At 35.3% G+C, this 21,093-nt stretch overlaps 1 protein-coding gene and 1 non-coding gene across 2 annotated transcripts in view; both read right to left on the bottom strand.

Moving 5' to 3' along the window:
* The window catches only part of LOC132649968 (ran-binding protein 9-like), an 85,187-nt gene that overhangs the window by 32,925 nt on the left and 31,169 nt on the right, over positions 1-21,093 (bottom strand). Inside the window, 7 exon segments of the mRNA XM_060374741.1 lie at positions 2,362-2,552; positions 4,953-5,061; positions 6,457-6,569; positions 8,723-8,907; positions 14,065-14,087; positions 17,670-17,837; positions 18,952-19,004. Coding sequence (XP_060230724.1) covers positions 2,362-2,552; positions 4,953-5,061; positions 6,457-6,569; positions 8,723-8,907; positions 14,065-14,087; positions 17,670-17,837; positions 18,952-19,004 — 842 coding nt within the window.
* Positions 9,477-9,583, bottom strand: LOC132650313 (U6 spliceosomal RNA). Its single transcript, XR_009588680.1, has one exon. It is a non-coding gene; the product is annotated as a U6 spliceosomal RNA (small nuclear RNA).

Genomic DNA, 21,093 nt, shown 5'->3' with positions numbered 1-21,093 from the left:
GTACACAAGTATACATACATGTAGCGAAAACACCCATACATTAATATGAAAATATATATTTTTCTAAAATAAGAAATCAAAATATGCAATGGTATGTGTGTATTGATATATTTTGACACAGAGAAGATTACAAAAAATAATTCCATGTGATTTTGTGATGTTTCTCTGCTCTAGAAGACAACGTGTGGTCACTTTGTACAGTTTGTCACTGATATAAATGTCATTATGTGGTATGTTATAATCAACCACTTTACCTATGAACACACTGACTCTATAATATTCAAGAAAAAATATGTTGCTACTAAGGATACATACATGCAAGTTTCGTGCCCACCATATGGGACAGTGCACCAAAAAGCCTGAGGTAAAGCAGTGCAACTGACTGTAGGAAAGAATAGAGGTGGCACCTGATGGGGAGTAAAATTATCTGATCTTTATAAAGTTAAACACAGGCTTGGCAGGCTGACAAGCTGGCGGGATGGCAGATGAAGAGAGAGAAAAAAAAGAAAGAAACTGTTGGAGCAGAATAGAGACAGGTAAAAGACTGACTTTTTTTCCTCTCAAGAAGCAGAGTGTATGTGTATGGCTTTGGGAATGACCAGAATTTTTACACATTGAAACAGAATCAGAGAATATTATTGGACAGCTTCAGAGTTCATCACTGAAAATGACCCACAAGACAGTGTCAATTTGAAGACAAGGTCAAGTTCAAGCTTCAAGGTACTGTCTTCATAAAAGTGCCAAAGAAATTTTGCTAGAGCTGTGGACTTAATACGAATGAAGAATGCAAATAGCCTAAAAAAGATTTTGGCCAAGCCAAGTATGGATCATGGCACCATTAATAATATCTGAAATTATGGTTATTTTCTGTGAAACCATATGTTATAACTATGTTTTCTACAGTAATGTCCTGATAGCCATGGAATGGAAGAGGTCTTCGGTTTTAGATTCCCAACCTGAGCTTTTAACAGCCTGTCTTATCTGGACATATCTGAATTGCTTCCTGGGGTATAATGACTAAAAACAGGTTAAAGTATTGCAAACCATACAGTTCCATATGAAAATGGGAAAGTAGGGTTAATGCTTTAGTTAGATTTGTGCATTTGAAGCTATATACCTTAGGTTCATAATAGGTGAAATCTAAATCTCCTTTGACTTTATCACAGTTGAGACTTGTTCTCTATGTATCTGAAGGTTTTAGAAAAATAGTGGCCTGAGAAGTAAATAAATATAGTAACTAGTTTGTTTAATGAACCAAATTTTAATAAGCATGTTTAGTTCTCTTAATAGACCCTTGTTTTAATAATCTTTTCAAAAGAAACGTGTTTGTTCTTTTATAACGGAACTAAAAGTTTTTTGTTAGGACTTCCATGTTGAAAAGGTTTTTGATTAAAAACCTTTGGTTAAGTTTTAGTGGAACACATCTTCTTCAATATCATTAAACTTTCTAGAAATAAATGTTTTCAGTAGCAAGAATGATAAGACAAATATTTGAGGTAGTGTTTTATTTACATAATGTTAAGTACTTTCGTTGTGGAAATGTATACTTAAATAAAATAATATGTGACTATACAAACCACTCCTGTAGTTCAGGATATGCAGGCTGTGTGTATATTTAGCTTATTGCATTAAAATATTATGGAACTCATCTTTTATAAGGATTAAAACTGCACTTATAGATATCAGTATTTGTGAGACTTCTTGGTGCATCTTAACATATCTAAGACAGTACCTGTAGAAATATTATTTGTTTAATCTACTGAGACAAAAATAAAGAGTGAAGAATTAAACAACAAAGATAAAATTAAGTACATAGAATGAAGTGTACACGTGGGAAACAGAATAAAAGTGATGAAAAGAAAGAAAACTGAGGAGGATTAGAAAAAGAGTTATAGAAGTTATGGCAAAAAGCCGGTAAAAATAATTTGAATTAAGAGAACACCAAGAGTCATAGTGTGAGAACTAAGTAAGCTGAAAAGGGTTCATGAAATGAAATAAACTTGAAAAAAAAAAAAAAGAGAAAGAAAAAATGCTTAGAAATGAGCCAAGTGAGTCAGGAAGCCCAGCTAGGCTTGACAGAATATCCAGATAACATTAACATTAATACCTATAATTCATTAAATACACGATTATTTTCTCAATATTGTCAATGGTTTTAGTGACAACTCATTTTGAATAACGACACTGATTACGAAGCTCTGTTTATAGTCTCAGGTTCTTAAGAGACTTACAGGTACTAGTATCAGATGAATCTGTATTTTCGTAGATTGTATATACACAATTAAAAATGCAAACTATCTAGATTTTAAAAACCTCAAAATAATATAAAGAAGACTAAAAGTTTAAAAGATTGTATCTCACCAGAAAAATGTGAAGTAGTGCTTTTACCTGAAGCTAAACTGTGGACACTCATTCCGTGGCTGGGACTGAGGCTTGGAATACTAAAAGTCTTAGGACTGACAGGATAACTTTCTTGAGATTTTAAACTTTGGCTTTCCAAACACCGTACTTCACTATCTGTACCATTCACCATTTCTATAAACTGACGTACTCTGAAAGAAAAAAAGGAAGGTTACTTAGCACAATCTTCAAATCTATATATAGCAATATTAAAGTTAAACTTAGATTAATTTAAAAATTAAAATCAGTATTTCACTTGCTATCTTACCAAGTATGTGAGATTTTAGAAACACACGTACCTGGAGAGGAACACAGCATAATCGCTTTTATTTTTAATTTTTATTTTTTATATTATTTACAGTTTATTCACTTAGTATCCCAGCTGTAGCCTCCCCCCCTTCCATCCACTTCCAATCCTACTCTCTTTCCCTCATCTATTCTTATGCCCTTCTCCAAGTCCACAGATAGGTGAGGTCCTCCTCTCCTTCCATCTGATCTTAACTTAACAGGTCTCATCAGAACTGCCTGCATTGTCCTCCTCTGTGGCCTGGCAAGGCTACTCCTCAATCAGAGGGAGGCAGTCAAAGAGCTATCTACTGAGTTCATGTCAGAGACAGTCCCTGTCCCCCTTACTAGGGTACCCACTTTTCTACTGAGCTGCCATGGGCTACATCTGGTCAGGAGTTCTAGGTTATATCCATGAATGGTCCTTGATTGAAGTATCAGTCTCAGAAAAGCTTTATTCATAATAGCCAGAACCTGGAAACCAGATGTCCCTCAAGGGAGGAATGGATAGCGAAAGGGTGGTCATTTGCACACTTTTGAGTTCCACTCAACAATTAAAAACAAGGAAATCATGAAATCTTCAGGGAAATGGTGGGGACTAGTAAAGATCATCCTGAGTGAGGTATCTATCCCAGAAACAGAAACACACACACACGGTTTATACACACTTATAAGTGGCTATTAGACCTATCATTTAGGATAAACCTACAAAAATCTGTACACTTAAAGAAGTTAAGCTAGAAGGAGGACCCTGGGTAAGATGATCAATCCTCACTCAGAAAGGCAAACAGGAAGGACATTGGAAGATGGAGAAAATAGGAACAGGATAGGAGCCTAACACAAAGGACCTCTGAAAGACTCTGTCCAGCAGTGTATCAAAGGAGATACTGAGACTCAAACAAACTTTGGGCAGAGTGCAGGAAATCTTAGGAAAGAAGGGTGAGATAGCAAGACATGAAGAGGACAGGAGCACCACAGGAAGAGCAACAAAACCCAAATATCTTGGCACAAGGGTCTTTTCTGAGACTGACATTCCAAAGCAAAATCTTATCCCAGTACTTCCATCCCAGGTTGAATTACTAAGCTCTTCGCCAAAATGGGCCTCAGTTGGCTTTTGCTGTTAGGCAAAATAATTGAAATTTGATGTGCAAAGACTTACTAAGGCTTAGAAGTTTGAGGTCCTAAGCTCAGTAACATCTGACTTTCTATCTCTCTCTCTCTTTTTATGGGTCTCACTCTGCAGCCTGCCAGTCTCAGGGATTCACTAAGTTTTATGACAGCTTGACTAAAGGTATTAATAAAAATAAGATCCAGTTTTTTAAGTGCTTAATCAGGATGTCTACATCCTAAAGCAGAAAATAAGTGTTGACAACGGTGTGAAAAGACTGGAAACCTTATACTCTGCTAGAAGTAAAGAAGGATGCACCAAGGAGGATGCAAGGAGTCCTCACAATGGTAAGCACAGCAATAAGCCAACAACTCCACTTTTAGGTAAATAATGGAAGAATTGAAAGGCAGGACTTAAGCACACACTCACATAGCTTTGTTCACAACAGAATTATTCACAATAGCAGAGAGACAGGGCAACCCCAGCACCCACCATCAGACTGAAAAACAAATGGCAGGCAGTGCAGGCACTTGATGGGATTATCTTCAGCCTTCAAAATTAAGGGAAACTCCAGGAAGTGCTACAACATAGGTGACAGTTAGGGATATTACACTAAGTGACACACAGTATGAGGGCTCTGAGGAAGGGAGCAAAGAAGCTAGTGTTTAGTGGGCATGCTAAGAAGATGAATATGCTCCAGTGATACAAAAAAAAAAAAAAAAAAAAAAAAACACTAAGTGTACTTGAGTGTGTAAGAACACAAGTAAGAATGGGTAAAACAGTACATTTTATGTATATCTTACTATAACTCTTCATAGGTCCACCAAAGTTACTCAAAGTACCTTTTAGGAGAAATTTGAGATTCCTGCCTTCTAAGTATGGCATTCACACATTAAGAGAGATGATATGATAAAGGCCAACAAAAGTATCATGTGATTAGAGACCTTAACATGAAGCTCCTTCTGCTTTTATTCACACATGCTAAGCATCTGCTCTGCCACTGAGGTACATATCCTCATCTCCACATGTTTTTAAAAACTTAAATGTGCTGTAATATAAAATTATGTATAAATATCTGAAACAAGGAAAAAGAAAAATCAAAACTACAAAAAAATGAAGATAATTTTAATTACTTAAAATGACATTTACTAAAACTCACTTTAAGGTGAATAGGAGACTGGGATTTTTTTCAAATAAACTTGGGTATAACAGTTGTGTTGTTTCAATAGCTTCTCCCATTCGTCCTGCTAACACCAACTTCTGAATTCCTAGTAAGAAAAGAAAGCAAAAATATTTGCTCTACAAAAGCAGAGGCAACCTTCAATCACCCCAGAAAATAACTGAAACCCTCTGAAATAATTAAACTCTCTTTTTCCAAAAATTTTAAGTTTAGATAAGAAAATTCACAGAAAACATCAGCTATGTTAAAAATTAGAAAACATAACTATTTTCAAAGACTACTTTAAAATTTCATGAATAAATAAGTAAGAATTATAGGGAAAACATCTACTGAACAGTATATTTTCAAACAATAAGACTTAAAAGACGGATATCCTGAATAAACTGCATTGAAAAAAAAATATATCCATTGAATGGATAAAAATTGCTAGCAAAAAAAAAAAAAAAAAAAAAAAAGACGGATATACAGTAATAACTTAAAATGTCTATAAGACCTGCTGTGTTGGGACTAGAACAACAGCCTTTGAAAATGTCAGAGCTTTGTTAAAGTAACACCCTTTGGTAAGTGACCTCCTCTGTGTGATGGTGTATGAAGGAAGTGAGAAAGACCAGCATACCTATAGCATGGTACAATTGGCATTACTTTAGCCATCTTAACTAGCAGAAAATTCTCTCAGCCATCAAGGTCTTACTTGTAAACTGTTTTCATTTTTCTACTCAGGAAATGACCATCATATGTGGTCTACCACGATGAGCTAACAGCAGTGACTTTAGAATGTCTAACTTACAGATGTTGTCAGCCTGCCTTGCCTGGATGAAAACAGTAGCAGCACTGTCCAGCACAGTGCCTTAAGCAATAAATACTTATGACCAACACGCTACCTTCAATTTAGGCAGTAATTAGAAGATATTAAATTTCTTTCAAAGAAAAATTATTTCATATGCTATCTCCACTATCTCATCTAGAGCACCAAACAACAAAAGAAACTTTCTTTGAATTGAACACTTCTTATTTCTTAAAACTCAAGGTTTTTCTGCCCCATTCTCCACCTTCCAGGTGCTAACACCAAATCAGAGAGTTGGGCTCATCAAGGAACTTAATCCCAACACAAAAGACAGCAATTTTTCCAATGGAAATGTGATAGAGATATTTCTTTTTAAAGGTCTACAAATTTATTTCTACATTAAAAATCTGGTGTGAATTTTTAAAACAAATTTTCAAAACTGTTAAAAGTGTAGCATGAGTCTCAAGGTCAGCCTGACCTACAGGAGACCCTGCCTCAGACACAAGATCCCCCACACCCACCACAATCCAAAACACTCACAAAAACCAACAACTGAAAAACTCAATGAAAATGAGTTTGGATGCATCCACTTTTAAACAATATGTTGGACAAACTTTTAATGAAAATAGTTTTGTAAAAAGCTAATGCAAGCAAACATATTTAAAAACAAGTATTTGCCATGTACTACAGTGTTCTTACTTTGTCTATTCTTAATGGAAGCAAATTCTTCTAGAACAGTCTGGTCTGTAGATCTGGCAAAGGCCTGTGCTGTGGCACAGTACCCGTGGTGGACTAAATAAGATGAAACCAGTCTTAAGAGAAAGAGAAGAAACGCATCTTTTAGTCAGGAGAATACATGCTTCAGACTACAATCTCTGTTAACAAGTCTAATCTGATATTACAAAATAAATCTATTTCTTTGAAGCCAGGCTCTTTGACCTTCAACTTTAAAATAAGTTGAAAGTAACATTTTTCTACTTATGGATAGTCCAAAAGACAATTTAAAATAAGAACAAAGGCATTAAAATCATCTCTTTTTTTAAAATTTAATTCTTTGATCCCTCTTAAACCATTGTTCTTTATTCAAAGTCTTATTTTTCAATCTCACTAACCATAATTTAGACCTCACCTTAATTATAAATGAACCAATAACATGTTAGCCCTATGTAAAACAGTTATTTTGAGATAACTGATTAGTACTGGAGTTCCAACTACTTTCTGAGCTCAGCAGTCAAATGAGATGAGATCTTAAAGTTTGAAGAGAGACTTTTAGGTGAGCCCAGAAAAAAATTCCAGGAACAAAATGCACAAGGGAACAATTAAACAATGCAATCAATTTTGTGGTTTTAAACAGGACATAAATTGTGTAACACTTACAGACAGTGATAATCTAAGACAACAAGCTTTCTTTTAAAAGTCACTAAGCAGCTAAGATATAGTTGGCAAAACTGGTAATCCAACAATATTAATCAAAATTCAGTTATCTCCAACCATTATCTTCTCTAAACAATACCCAAAAATATTTTCTTAAAAAATTTAAGCTGAAGAACCTTCAGAGCAACTATAAATACACTTTCAAATCCACGGCACACTGATGATATATTTGAAGGTCTTGGATATATATATATTACCTACATCAAACTTTTACCACTATCATTTAATACTAGTGATGTCCAGGCACTGTCTCTTAGATTTTGACATAAATATAGTCTAAAGAGGTTGAATGTCATAGGAATTCAAATTTCTTGCTGTTCCTTATGAAATTCTATAAAATAAAACAAACATATAAAATTCTATAAAATAAAGCAAACATTTTCTTCTATAAAATAAAAAAAAAAACATATAAACACTGAAAAGCTCTTTCTTCCTAATAACAGATTTAGCACTTACTTTCTTCTCTGCTGCTGGCCAAACTCCATTATTACTAATGAAGTCAAAGTATTTCTGCTGCACTTGGGCTAACTCAAGAGTCATTGCTTCTTGATATTCATTCTCTTTATCCTATCCTAAGTGTCTAATGGTAACTCATATAAGAAATAGCAGTAAAAATAGTTAATAAAGCTTTTTATTTCTAAAATTACAATTATTTATTTATTTATTTAGCTTGAGTATGCATGTACACAAGACACACACTGGAACAATGTTGAGGTCAGAGGACAATTTTTTAGGAGCTGGTTCATTCCTTCCAGTATGTGGGTCACAGGAATAGAACTCGGGTGAAAAGCTAACTTTCTGCCATCTTGGTGGCTCTATCTTTCCTGCCCAAGTTTTTTACATTTAATTTTTGAAGTCTTCTGTGTAGAAGCCTACGGGTAAATTTTTGGACAGGAATAATTACAGTTTTGAAGAACTAAAATGCTAAGTACAAAGTAGAAAGGGGCTCATTCCAGACATTAAAGACATGTTGCTAACACTCTTCCAGACAAAGAAACCACACCACTGAGCTCTGGGTGATGGTGTATGCACATTCTTACTATACTCTCTTACTTCTCTACATGGAGAGTGAGCACCAAACCACCATCGATTTTACTCCTGTATTTGAACACAGCTGAGGAAGATGTTCAAAGTCATGTCCCTAAATCACAGAAACCAAAACATAAGCTCTAGGTCACCTGTCTACGTATCATTTTTGTCAACATTATTAGAAATTTGACTGCATAACTTACAGCCTTCACACTGAGTCATATTATTAAAGATAACAAACGAGTTAAACTACTTTTACAATCAAGTGTCACTTATTTCCTCCATTCATTTAAATCAGACAAATGCAATTCTGTATGTGTTTAAATCAACACTATTTTATTCAACTGGTGAATTAGTTTTTGATATTAAAATATAATCAATAGCACACACAATTAGGATTTAAACTAGACTCCTGGATTTACATCTTTGAATGCAAAAAGAATAGTTTGTCTTTTAAACACTCAGTGTTTAAATATGTAGATTAAAAATTCCTTGCTCTTACTTTTGTATCATGGCCTGCCACTCTCCTTTTCTATCCTCAATAGGAAACTGGTCTATCTGGGCCTGTATTTTGGTTCTCCATTCTCGAATGTAGTCTTCTATACAAAAGACAAAAGGATGTTGCCCAAAGTTGCCATCAACCACTTCTCCTGGTGTTACAAGCCACACAGTAGGATACAAATTTGGCTGTAAAACAACATATTTAATTAAAAAGATATTGATTGTACCATTAAAGCCTTCATTATCTTTGCAATGTAAAAACAGAACCATAAATTTACTTCACAGATATTTTAAAATCTCAATCAAAATATTAGGGGATAACAACTAAAAAGATACATGATGTGTTGGATGAAAAAAATATTTTCTTCAGTCAAATAATTAAGAAAATGTAAACAACTAAGATACTCACATAAATGATTCCAGGACCCTGTTGAATAGTCCATGTGGCTCTTTATTTCTAACACATGAATATCTAACCTGTGCTATTAATGTCATGTAACAGTTACAAAGCTTTAAAATTAACATATGGCTCAGGTTTATCTCAGTGTTTATACAAGGTACACATTATAAAAATGCACATTACAGCTAGTTCACAGAGAGCACCACTTACAATTTATTAAAATCATTACCAGCACATTTGTAAGGCCTGCCTTTATAGAGACAGTCATAAAAAACTTGCTTTAAGTAAGACACAGCGTCATTTTAGGGACTTTCTTTTTTATATTTTTTTAAATTTTTTATTTAACTTCGTTTGTAAAACTATGAAACATTTCATGAATTTGCAGGTCATCCTTGCACAGGGGCCATGTTAATCATCTCTGTTTCATTCCACTTTTATTGTATGTGCTGCCAAAGTGAGCACACTGTGGGGATTCTTAATGCAAAGATTAAACCTCAAATGTATCATCTCAAAAGAAGAAGAGACATATCTGAGTATACAAACCGAAATACATGCAAATACATTGTAAGATATTAAAGTGGAAAAAAGTTCAAATGTAAAAACAAATAGCGTCAAATAAGTTTTTTTTTTTTCGATTAGTAATCAACTGTTGCACTGAGAGAGAGAGAAAGAGAAAGAGATAGAGAGAGAGAGAGAGAGATCACATACTGAATGTTCACTAAATGCCAGGTCCACTCCTTAGAATCACCTGTGAGGTTCTTGCTGCCATTACACAGATGTGCAAATTGAGAACCAGTAGTTAGACAGGGTTGCTCTACTACTAACAAGCAAAGATAGAACACAGGCTACCAACACAAGTGCAAGTTTCATCTTTATTCCTGTGACACCAAATCCTCCCACACATTTAGTGTTTTGATTTGTGCCTTGTTTCTTTGCCTTTATTTGTAGTTACAACAGGTATTTTCACTATAAAACATGGTAAAGGTTAAAAAGATAGTGTGTATGTAGATATTTAAAGCAAATTGGGGGTAAATTTAAAAATAACTGTTCAACAAGCAACGCAAATCATAAACAAAATAGTTCATCAAAAGAAAGACAGTTTTATGAGATTTTTATGTTAAGTCATAGGAAAAAGTAGTACTTCTTTTTGGTGGGAAGATTATGCTTATGTATGTTATACTTTATGTGGCCTTAAACTCATTGGGATTCTTCTGTCTCAGCCTCCCAAGTGTTAAGATGGTGTGATCCATCATGCCTACCTTAAACTCTTAATAAGCAACACGCCTAACATATTAACAAATTTAAATGCAAAGCAGGTCAGACATTCAATACATTCTTCTTTCACTAGTTAGAAAACTGGAGACCTGAGACTCAAACGAAAAGCACACAGATGGTTAATGTTGTCATTAAAAAAAAGGGAAAAAGCTATCTCTTTACTTCTAGCATGGAAAAACTTTAATTATAACCATCACAGCATTATTAGATACTTTTAAATCAAAAACATGTAAGAAACCAAAGACAATGAATGCATGGAACAGGTAGGGGCTTATGGGGGGTTACAAAGTGAATAAATTGTAATTATTAAAATTAAAAAAAAAAAAAACAGAAAAACCAACCAAACAAAAACAGAACGAATAACAAAATATGAGGTCTAGGAGAAACACTGAAAGTGGCTGGGAAAATATCACAACAGGTTACGGAACAGCTGGGGCAACAGAGTAAGACATTGTGTAAAAAAAAAAAAAAACTACAAAAATATGTTAGGTTGTCAGAGGATACAGTCAAGGAAAATTAAGGTTTTTGAAAATATACTCCTCGAAGATTCAACATTCCAATTAACTCAAACAAAACCACAGACAAGGAACATAAATTTTCTAAGTAATCCCTTTACGGGAAAGACTAGTTTTCCCATTTCCTTGCAGTAGAAAAGTGCAGCATACAGAAGTCACACAAGACTTTCGATCCCTACAAATCCTATCAAAGGAAACCTGTAAGAACTACTACCATTTCTACCTTGCTCAGTAACAACAAAGTTGCCATTGTTTTACAGTAATTGGGAGGGAGTCTACAACACAAAATCAAACTGGCACAGAAAACCACTAGAAGCTGACAAAAAACATGCAGTGCCTAAAATCAGGTATGCCTTTGATGAATGATCTCTATTGCACTGACCAATGAAGAGGCACTGAGAATCACGGCAGCACAGCCCACCCAATGATGAACTTTAACATGCTTAAGCATCAACAAGCAAAACCCCAGCAAAAAAAAAAAAAAAAAAAAACAAGACAAAACAAAAAAACCTGTAACACTTACAAGTGAATCTTGGGAGTCTTTTTGTGAAAGATTCTGCAATGAAGGATGCCATCATTTTACCTAATAGAATTTACCTGCAGGGTGTAAATGATAGCTCAGTAGGTAAGAGAGCTTTCTATGAAGGCAGGAGAAACTGAGTTCAAGCTCCAGCACATATGTAAAAGCTGAGCATGGTTGTCTGCACATGCAACCTCAGTGTCAGGGCCAGAGGCCAGTGGACTGCAGAAGCTCACTGGCTGGAAACCAGCAAGCTTCAGGTTCAGTAAGAGCACTAGAGAAAGACTCCTGACATTTTTCTCCAATGGCCTAAGCATGTGTGTTAATGCCACTCTCAAAACATGTGCATACCCTCCCATACAAAAGAATGTATCTAAAACTGCATACTCTGCTAACCTGCTGGTCACCACCAAAAATGCTCTATTCAAATGCTAATTCCTTTCACTTAAACACTTGCTTATTGAAACATATAATCACTGTAGTGCTTTTCCTCTCTAGAGTTTATCAACTTGTTTATTTGTTTCCTAGTGAATCATTCAACAGCATTAGATATTCTACTAAATATAACTTCCTGATCTTTTTCTACTCACCCCCTTTTCACCACCAGTTATTGCCCCATACCCCCACTTCCCATTATAAGGTTCTCCAAAGTCATCAATAGTCTCTTCCTATCTCTATTGAGTTCATTCTTAACAGCCTTTCTCCACTCTGCTAAAACTTCCTTGTCATTGTCACCAGGGACCTCTACTCTACTAAATGCAATGGTCAGTTGTGGGCTCCCACATCACAGGATCCATCACAGCACTAATGCAGTTGATTCCTGTGGCTGTTTGTATGAACAACGTCCCCCACAAGCTTGAGCATTTCAACACTTATTCCCCAGTTGGTGATACTCTTTAGAGAAGATTAGGATTAAGTGTCAGTGGGGACAAGCTTTGAGCACTCAAAATCTCTTCCCTCCCATGTTCTCTCTGGTTCATGTTTGGGAAGATGTGATCTCTCAGCCTCTTGTTCCTGCCGTTATGTCTGCTGACATGTTTCCCTGCATACTCTTGTCCTGTAGAACCACAAGTCAAAACAAATTCTTCCAAAAGGCATCTTTGGTAATGATGTTGTAACAGAAAATAAGTAGTGGAACTCCTTCCGTTGATTCCTATCTTCACCTGGCTTTCAGTATTAACTATTTTCCTTACCTCACTGAGTGCTTCTCAGTTTTACTTTGATAGTTCCCTATTTTCTCCTACACTTACCATGTCCTAGAAATCCATCTACTTCTCTTCTGTGTCAACACACAACACTTGCATTTTGGACACATGCAGTAGACATCTAAATGCAAATGGCCACAAATTTAGTGCAGACAATTATCCTTAATTCACGTTTGCAAACCAACTCTGAGTGTGACCATATTTGACTCTTACACCAAAATAAATTATTCACCCAGTTCCTCAAAATTTTCCAACTAATCCTGGGGTGGAGGCTACCTGGAAGGCCAATGCAAAAGAATTGCTTGAACATTCAAATAGTTGAAGGGCAGATAGAGCAAAATGGAGAGATCCTGTCTTTAAAAAAAAAGTGCTAGGATGTAGCTCAGTACTAACACTTTTACCCACCATGCACAAGAATCTGCAGTTTGAACCTCAGACATAAGACAATAAGCAAACAAAAAAATCTTTGTTTATCTGCTTATAATTGAACAATTCCATCTCTACTACCAACGCGTTCCTAAGGCCTACCATCTTAAAGCCAAGCCCTCTTTCTTTAAAAAAAAATATATATATAAATATATATATATACACACACATATACATACATATTTATATGAATGTATATGAACACAAGATTTCCGAGGCCAGAAGAGGATGTCAGATTGCTAGAGCTAGATTTTCTCACATGGGCTCTGAGAATGTGAACTCACAGTTGTTCTTTGGAAGAACAATTATATTCTTAATTGAACAGTCATCACTTTAGCCCCCAAATCTAGACTTGGATTCTGCCTGACCACTTTTCTCCCTGCTGTCTGAAATACTCTACCTAGGAACTGACTGACTCTGTCAAAAGTCTCAGCTCAAGTCAAACCCTGAGGAAAGTGGGCAGCTTTTACAACTATGCCTTGCTTTAGCTTGCCCTATTTCTATCCAAAGTACATAAACTCCTTTGAAATACTACAATTCACTATTTTCATGTTCTTATTCTTTAATTTTCTTAACTTAGACACTGATCTCACAACCCAACTCCAGAAATCGTTACTGGTTGCCAAATGATGCAAAAAGCACAGGACCTCACACAGCAGGTCTCAAACACCACTTAGGAGAATGAAGAGTTACAACTGTACAACCCTTTGCTGAAACTCTCAAGCATAACCAGGAAACATACTCTAAATGAACACATAGTAACAGGAGTGTTTTAGGGTTGTGGGCAAAACTCAGTGTAGAAGAGTTATTATTACAAGGGAGGCTGTAAGTCCAATCCACAAACAAGAAGAAAGGTTACTTCAAGTAATCTCCTTTGTGCTGTCAACATGACACACTGTACATGCACTTAGGATGAGTGAAACTGCTCCCCATGTCTAGTTCTAGTTTCTGTACTTTTTTAAGTTAAAATTGAAAGTCATGTTTCAAAAAATTATGTCTTACCGTTAAGTGTATGAAAGCAACACCTGAAAAGAAAAAGAAAAAAAGCATTAGTGGCTTTTTTTTTTTTTCGAAGGCAAGTAATAGTAATAGTAAAAAGCTGAATATCTAACTAAAGCAAAGAGGACAGAAAAAGAAGAAAAGGGGAAGAAAAGCCTAATTTCGTCAAGGACACTAATGTCTGCCTGCATGAATGCCTTCCTTCCTAGTAGTGATCATCAGTCCTGGTCACAGATTCACTTTAGTTCTGGGATAATGGCATTAACTCTAGAGTTTTAAGTGATGTTAAGAAAAAAAAATAAGCCTTCAGAACTATTTAAGTGAGAACACATGTTGTGTGTGTAAGGCATATATGGAACCTGAATGAATTTCCTGTTTACACTTGGGTTCCATGCTGGAGGTATCTCATTCTGTGTATGTGTGTGTGTGTGTGTGTGTGTGTGTGTGTGTGTGTGTGTGTGTGTGCTTATATAGACACATATATACATACGAATTTCTCTGTGTATGTATATATACATATATAATTTTATGTGTGTGTCTGTACACACATATATCCTATAATCCAAATCTTAAATGTTCTTCAGTCCTAAGCATGTTCTGATAAGAAATATTTGACTTGTGATATATTTTCAATGTAAAAATAATGCTTTCTGGTTGGTAAATCTGGTCTTATGATTTAACAATCAATAAAGTGTGTTCATCTGTGAAAAGGAAAGCAAAGCCAAGTGTTTTCTTTTTGTAATTCCATACAAAATATTCTAACTATATTTAGTTTCATTTATTCGCAGCCAAATATTAAAATTTATTCAAAATTGTCAGGAAATTAAATAATACAAAAAGAAAAACATGAGAAAAATAAGAGACCATTTTAACAAGACATGACTATGCCATTTCGAACATTTTTTTATATTGTAGATTAATATATTTCACTAAGATATGCATTTATAATAAGTCAGTTTAAATTTATATTGTTTTAACAAAAATTCTTGGCAGTAATTACTAAAGATTTTGGTCTTTGTCAAGAGCTCTAATAAAAAAAAAACATATTAGCTCTAGATATCAACAATCTTGACATGTCATGTAAGCAACACAACCTGTGGCTCAGGCCACAAAAATCTACCTAGTAACAAAGCAGGTAAAACTATTCAGTCTTCACTTTTTCTATTTCCTGACTTGCCAAGAAGTTTTCTGAAATGATCTTTTTCATGTAACAAATGATGTCTGATAAAAATTATTAAAAATTCAAGTTAGTTTGTTCTATACTTCAATGCCCCTTTTATTTTTCCAAATGAAACCCTCTCCATTTTTTATACTGAGTATCTGTACAATTTTGAAAACTGCTTGAGAGAAAAACAAAACTCTGCCATTCTTATTATAGAAATATCCCTATATACGTGCCCATGGGAAGAGGCAAGAATAGCAGCTGAGTAGAATTTATCTTCTAGATTCTAGAGTCTAGACCAAAAGCATGAAGACGTGTCCTGCAGTGGGACAACTAGCTAATACTTCCTGCTTTTCTGGTAACAGAGTCTCTGTAAGCACCATTTTAATCTGCCACCACCCCAGGAAAACAGCCATAGAAAAACTGTAAATGTGGCTGTGTTCCAAAGGAGCTTCGGCTTTCAGTCCTATAGAAACCCTGTTCACAGTGAGAGCTTCTGCTAACCAGGATGATCTATGCAGACCTGGCACCCAGCCTAGAGGAACTATCATCTGTAAATTTTCAGGTTACCATGTTGGCTTTCTCTGATGAATTACTGGGGCAAATGTTACAGTTACTCTTCAGTGAGTAACTGATCACATGGTCACATGACAAAGAAGCCAAAAGTCAAACCCATTCAAGACTGAAGGACTCTGACTGACCACTATTATACTACCTACATGCTCAATATTTACTAGATTATTAATTCCATTAAATATTACAAATTTACAGAAAATTAGAATGTAATTCCATCATTAGGTGTCCTTTTCTTAAGCATCTTATCTTTTGAAACACCTTTCTTTTTTTTTTTTTTTTAAGAAACACCTTTCTTACTCAGTGAAAAGGGTTGATTTAAATATTTGTTAAAATTTAATAGGAAAAAAAAATCCCATCACCTGTTATCTTCCCATATACCAAAATAAAATTTCTTCTCTGAAATGTTTGAAAAATTAGTGTCAAAAAGGCTAATCATGGTTTTCTAAAATTGTATTGTTTTGCACATTTTGAGCTCTCATACCTGGAAGCAGACTTCCCTTGAGTTTAAAGTTTAATTTCTTAAACATTTTAAGCAGCCAATATGAAGACTAGTATCAGGTAACTATTTTGAATATAATCTATATTGGATCATTAACATAATATGTAGATGAGAATAAGACTTTTTTGGAAGGCCTATAACACTTTACTTCACATAAAAGAGAAGAGTTTTTGAATTAATAAAATCTAAGTGAAAATATTAAGCCGGACAAAAATCCAAAGACTTACATCTGGACTGTGCTTAAGCACTACAGACACCTGCTGCAATGCAAACTGAAACTTAGAATTTTCTTCTACGCAATGAAGCACAAACAATGCCATTTACAAAATTCCATTACATAGCTCAGCAGACTGCTTGCAGTCTAACTTTCCAAACACGACTCAGAAGTAAACAGTTTCTGCCCTCTAAGGTTATTTAATTTTTGCTTCTATTCACTTGAGCCCATTAGAAATAATCTGCTATGAGCATATAATTTCCCCAAAAGTAAAAATGTGAGGTTTTAAAAACATTAGTCTTACTACCTTTTATTCTGCTTACAATTTAAAAATAAAAGTGGGCTAGAGAGATGGATCAGCCGTGAAGAATGCCACCTACTCTTTCAAAAGACTCAAATTCAGTTACCAGCACTCACACTGTGTAGCTCAGCTCACAACACCAGTAACTCCAGCTTCAGGAGATCACACACCTTTTTCTGGCCTCTTCTAGCACCCACAAATACATGACATACATTCACACAAACACGTCTGTTTGTGCAGACAAATAAAATAAAAATACCTCTTTTCAAAAAAGAAAAAAACCTACAATAACAACTATGCACAAAGCTAACTAATGAGCATATGCAGGTTGAACTAAAGTCTTAACTTCTCATTTCCTTACAGTGTGTCTTTGTGTTGTAAATGTATTTTAGCCCACATGTCTTTCTTTTCTGTTATTCATTCTATCCTTGGACACAGACTTGTCTTAGACATCATCCTTCAGCAATCAACATCAGCAGGTCTAACTTTTATGTCCATCCTGTTCTTTTACTAGAAGTACTGGACCACCCATTTCTTTTAACTGTTCCCACACTATTTGTAGATCAGATTTTTTAAGTTGTATTAGAGATTAGAATAACTAGTAAAGTTCTTTCCACCAAGCCAAACTTAGCATTTCTATCACTAGACTGAATGGCTCAGTACTGGTTAGAACTTTTAGTATTACTAGTATCCTGGTACTAGTTCTGTACCTAAGACAGCCTTCACAGGATACAAATTGTATCACTTTTTTAACATCCATACGGACAGATAAACAGAATCGCATAATAAACACAAAAATCATGCATTAGTAAAATACATCATTTAGCTATTTTGTTTCAATACATCATCTCAGTACCTAAACTATCTCCATTCTTCGTGTAAAAGCAGGTATTGTTGATAATATTAACACAACAGCCAATGACATCACCAGTTGTAAAAGTTGGTCCATAAGGTTGTCCAGGTCCAGAAGAACAATATACATGTCCATCATCCCCATGGTAACAATATGACTCTTTATCCCAACCTGGAGAGATAGGGTCAGTATATTAACAATAAAGAACAATGCTCCTCAGAAGTAATTTACTCACTAACATTGTTAGACAAGCCAGAGCACAACAGATAATATACAAATGAAAATCTCCAAATGAATATCCATATTCTCAACAATTATACTATATAGTGATTTTAGCTTTAAAATGCTGTCTACAACATTAAGGCAAATAAACTCACCACCCAGAACATATATTTTTTAAAACGTACTGAAGAGACAGAATTCCTACCAGGAATATGAACATAAACACTGCAGTCATGCACTACATGTTTATACATGCATTACTTCTTTAGCTAATATAGCAAAGAAATTTTGCTTTAATTTGAATAACACACACAGACTTTAATGAAAATAAATTATAATTTTCAGTCAACACAAATTTCTCAAGGCTGTGATCTATATTTAAAACTGTCTAATAATTTTTAATGTTTTTTTACACTCAACTACATACATTCTTAAATATCATAATTAAAACCCCAATTAAACCCTCATAACTTTTAGCAAACATGCCCAATGAAAGAACAGCAAGGTATACAAGAAAACAATTAGATGGCAGTGGCACTGTCTTGATATGTTCCCTTCAAAATGTTTTTCCTGGAGTTCTGCATAGGTCAGTTTTCAATCTACATGAAAAATTTCTGCTACTATTGATTTTTAACATCAGGAAATAGAATCAATTCCTTCTGCTACCTGGTTCCTGCATAGTATTCCACATCATTCACACACTCTTGAGCTCACTTTTGCCATTTGTCAATAGTTTCACAAGGTCACACAGATAAAATGGGTTAAAGGTTGGGATGTGACTGATGGCAACAGAACCAGTGATATTAAAATGTTTCAAGTGGATGATACAAGTACGTAAAATTAAAAAGGACAAAACAAACAAAAAAAAAGCATAGGTATTATGGTATGTAAGTTCTACATAGGAATATGAAATTTAAATACATTAAAACCCACCCAGTTCTACCCAGAATTCATAATTTAAGAAGTTATCTTTCAGCTATTTCAATTACTTGAATAGTTTAAGCAGAAATGTCAGTCCTAAATGCCAGGCTCTAACAATACTGTAATTCACTTGCAAGTGTACCTGGTAGTATATTCGTGTTCACACCTTGAGCAGAAAGACCAATTCCCATGTAGCTGTTGGAGAACAAAGCAAAGGAAATGCAGGTTATTACACTCAGATATGGACAAATCACTACAAACTCCAAAACATAATAAGAACCAAGCCTAAACTGAGGCTCCTAAGGTAGCCACAGAAATGTTATTACAGTGTATTCCATAAAAACAAAGAGCATTATTAACCATCAATAAAACCAAGATTCCCGGGCTGGAGAGATTGCCCAATGGTTAACACTCCTGACTGTTCTTTTCAGAGGACCTAAGTTCAACTCTTAGCACCCACTAAAAAAACCTAGAGTCCCAGTAAACTATAGTAATCACTCATAAATATATTAAAATATTGGTAAAAGCTGGAGAGATATCTCAGTGGATAAGATAGCACCCACAGGCAAGCCTAATAACCTGAGTTCAATGCTCTGTATCCATGTAGTGGAAAGAGAAAAGTGCCTTTCACACATCTTCCTCTGACCTCCATACACACAAAATATCAATACTACATTACTACATTCTACATGCCAAGAAAATGAAATTTGAGAGATCTCAAATAAACTCATGATATACCTTAGGGCTCTGAAAAAAAAAATAAATCAAGAAAAAATTTACCATCAGTAGATGGAAAGAAACAAAATTTCAGGGCAAAAATCAATAAAATAGAAACAAATAATGATAATACATATTAATAACACCAACTTAGTTCTTTTGAAAAGATTAAGAACAACCAGCCCCTGGCCAAACTAAGCAAAAGGAAAGGGAACCAATTTAAATAATCAGAGCTGTAAGGAAGCCTGTACAATATATATCAATGTAGTTATTTAGGAAAATTGCAAAGGCATACATTTTTATTTTCTTTATTTTTTTTTTTTAGTTACTTTGTATTAACTTTGTATCCCAGCTGTATCCTGCTCCTGAATTCCCTTCCAATCCCACTCTCCTTCCCTCATCTCCTCCCTCTGCCCCTTTCCAAGTCCACTGAGAGGGGAGGATCTCCTCCCCTTTCATCTGACCCTGGTTTATCAGGTATACTCAGGACTGGCTGCAATGTCCTCCTCTGTGGCCTACCAGGACTGCTCCTACCTTGGGGGGTGGGGAGGTCAAATAGCCCGCAATTGAGTTCATGTCAGAAATGGTCCCTGTTCCCCTTAGTAGGGTAACCCACTTGGATACTGAGCTACCATGGGCTACATCTGAACAGATGTTCTAGGTTATATCCATACAAGGTCCTTGGTTGGAGAAACAGTCTCATAAAAGACCCCTGTGCCCACATATATTTGGTCCTTGTGGAGCTCCTGTCCTCTCCAGGTCATATTAATTCCCCCTCCTTTCATATGATTCCCTGCACTCTGCAGAATGTTTGGTTATGAGTCTCGGTATCTGCTTTGATAGACTGCTAGGTAGACTGTTTCAGAGACCCTCTATTGTAGGCTCCTGTCCTGTTACTTGTTTTCTCCTACATCCAATGCCCATCCCATTTGTCATTCTAAGTGAGGATTGATCATCTTACTCCGGGTCCACTTTCTTGTTTATCTTCTTTAGATGTATAGATTTCATTATGTAGATTAAATAGAGTTGAATAAATTAAAACATCTTAAAAATTAAATTTCTTTAGATGTACAGTTTTTAGTAGGTGTATACTATGTTATGTCTATATGAGTGAGTATATACGTTGTGTGTCTTTCTGCTTCTGAGACAGCTTACTCAGGATGATCCTTTCTAGGTCCCACCATTTACTAAATTCCATGATTTCCTTATTTTTCATTGCTGAGTAATACTCCATTGTGTAGATGTACCACAATTTCTGCATCCATTCTTCAGGTGAGGGGCATCTGGGCTGTTTCCAGCTTCTGGCTATTACAAATAAGAAGAGAGAGGACCCTGACTAAAATGCTCAATCCCCATCCTGAAAGACAAAGAGGATGGACATCAGAAGATGAAGAAAACAGGAAACAAGCTAGGAACCTGCCACAGAGGGCCTCTGAAAGCCTCTGCCCTGCAGACAATCAAAGCAGATGCTGAGACTTATGGCCAACTGTTGGGCAGAGTGCATGGAATCTTATGTAAGAAATGGGAAATAGTAAGAGCTGGAGAGGACGGGAACCACACAAGGAGA

Source organism: Meriones unguiculatus, chromosome X (assembly GCF_030254825.1).
Source record: "Meriones unguiculatus strain TT.TT164.6M chromosome X, Bangor_MerUng_6.1, whole genome shotgun sequence".
Taxonomy (NCBI): domain Eukaryota; kingdom Metazoa; phylum Chordata; class Mammalia; order Rodentia; family Muridae; genus Meriones; species Meriones unguiculatus.
The sequence above is the reverse complement of the archived record's forward strand: the minus strand, read 5'-3'. Positions and strand labels throughout refer to the sequence as shown.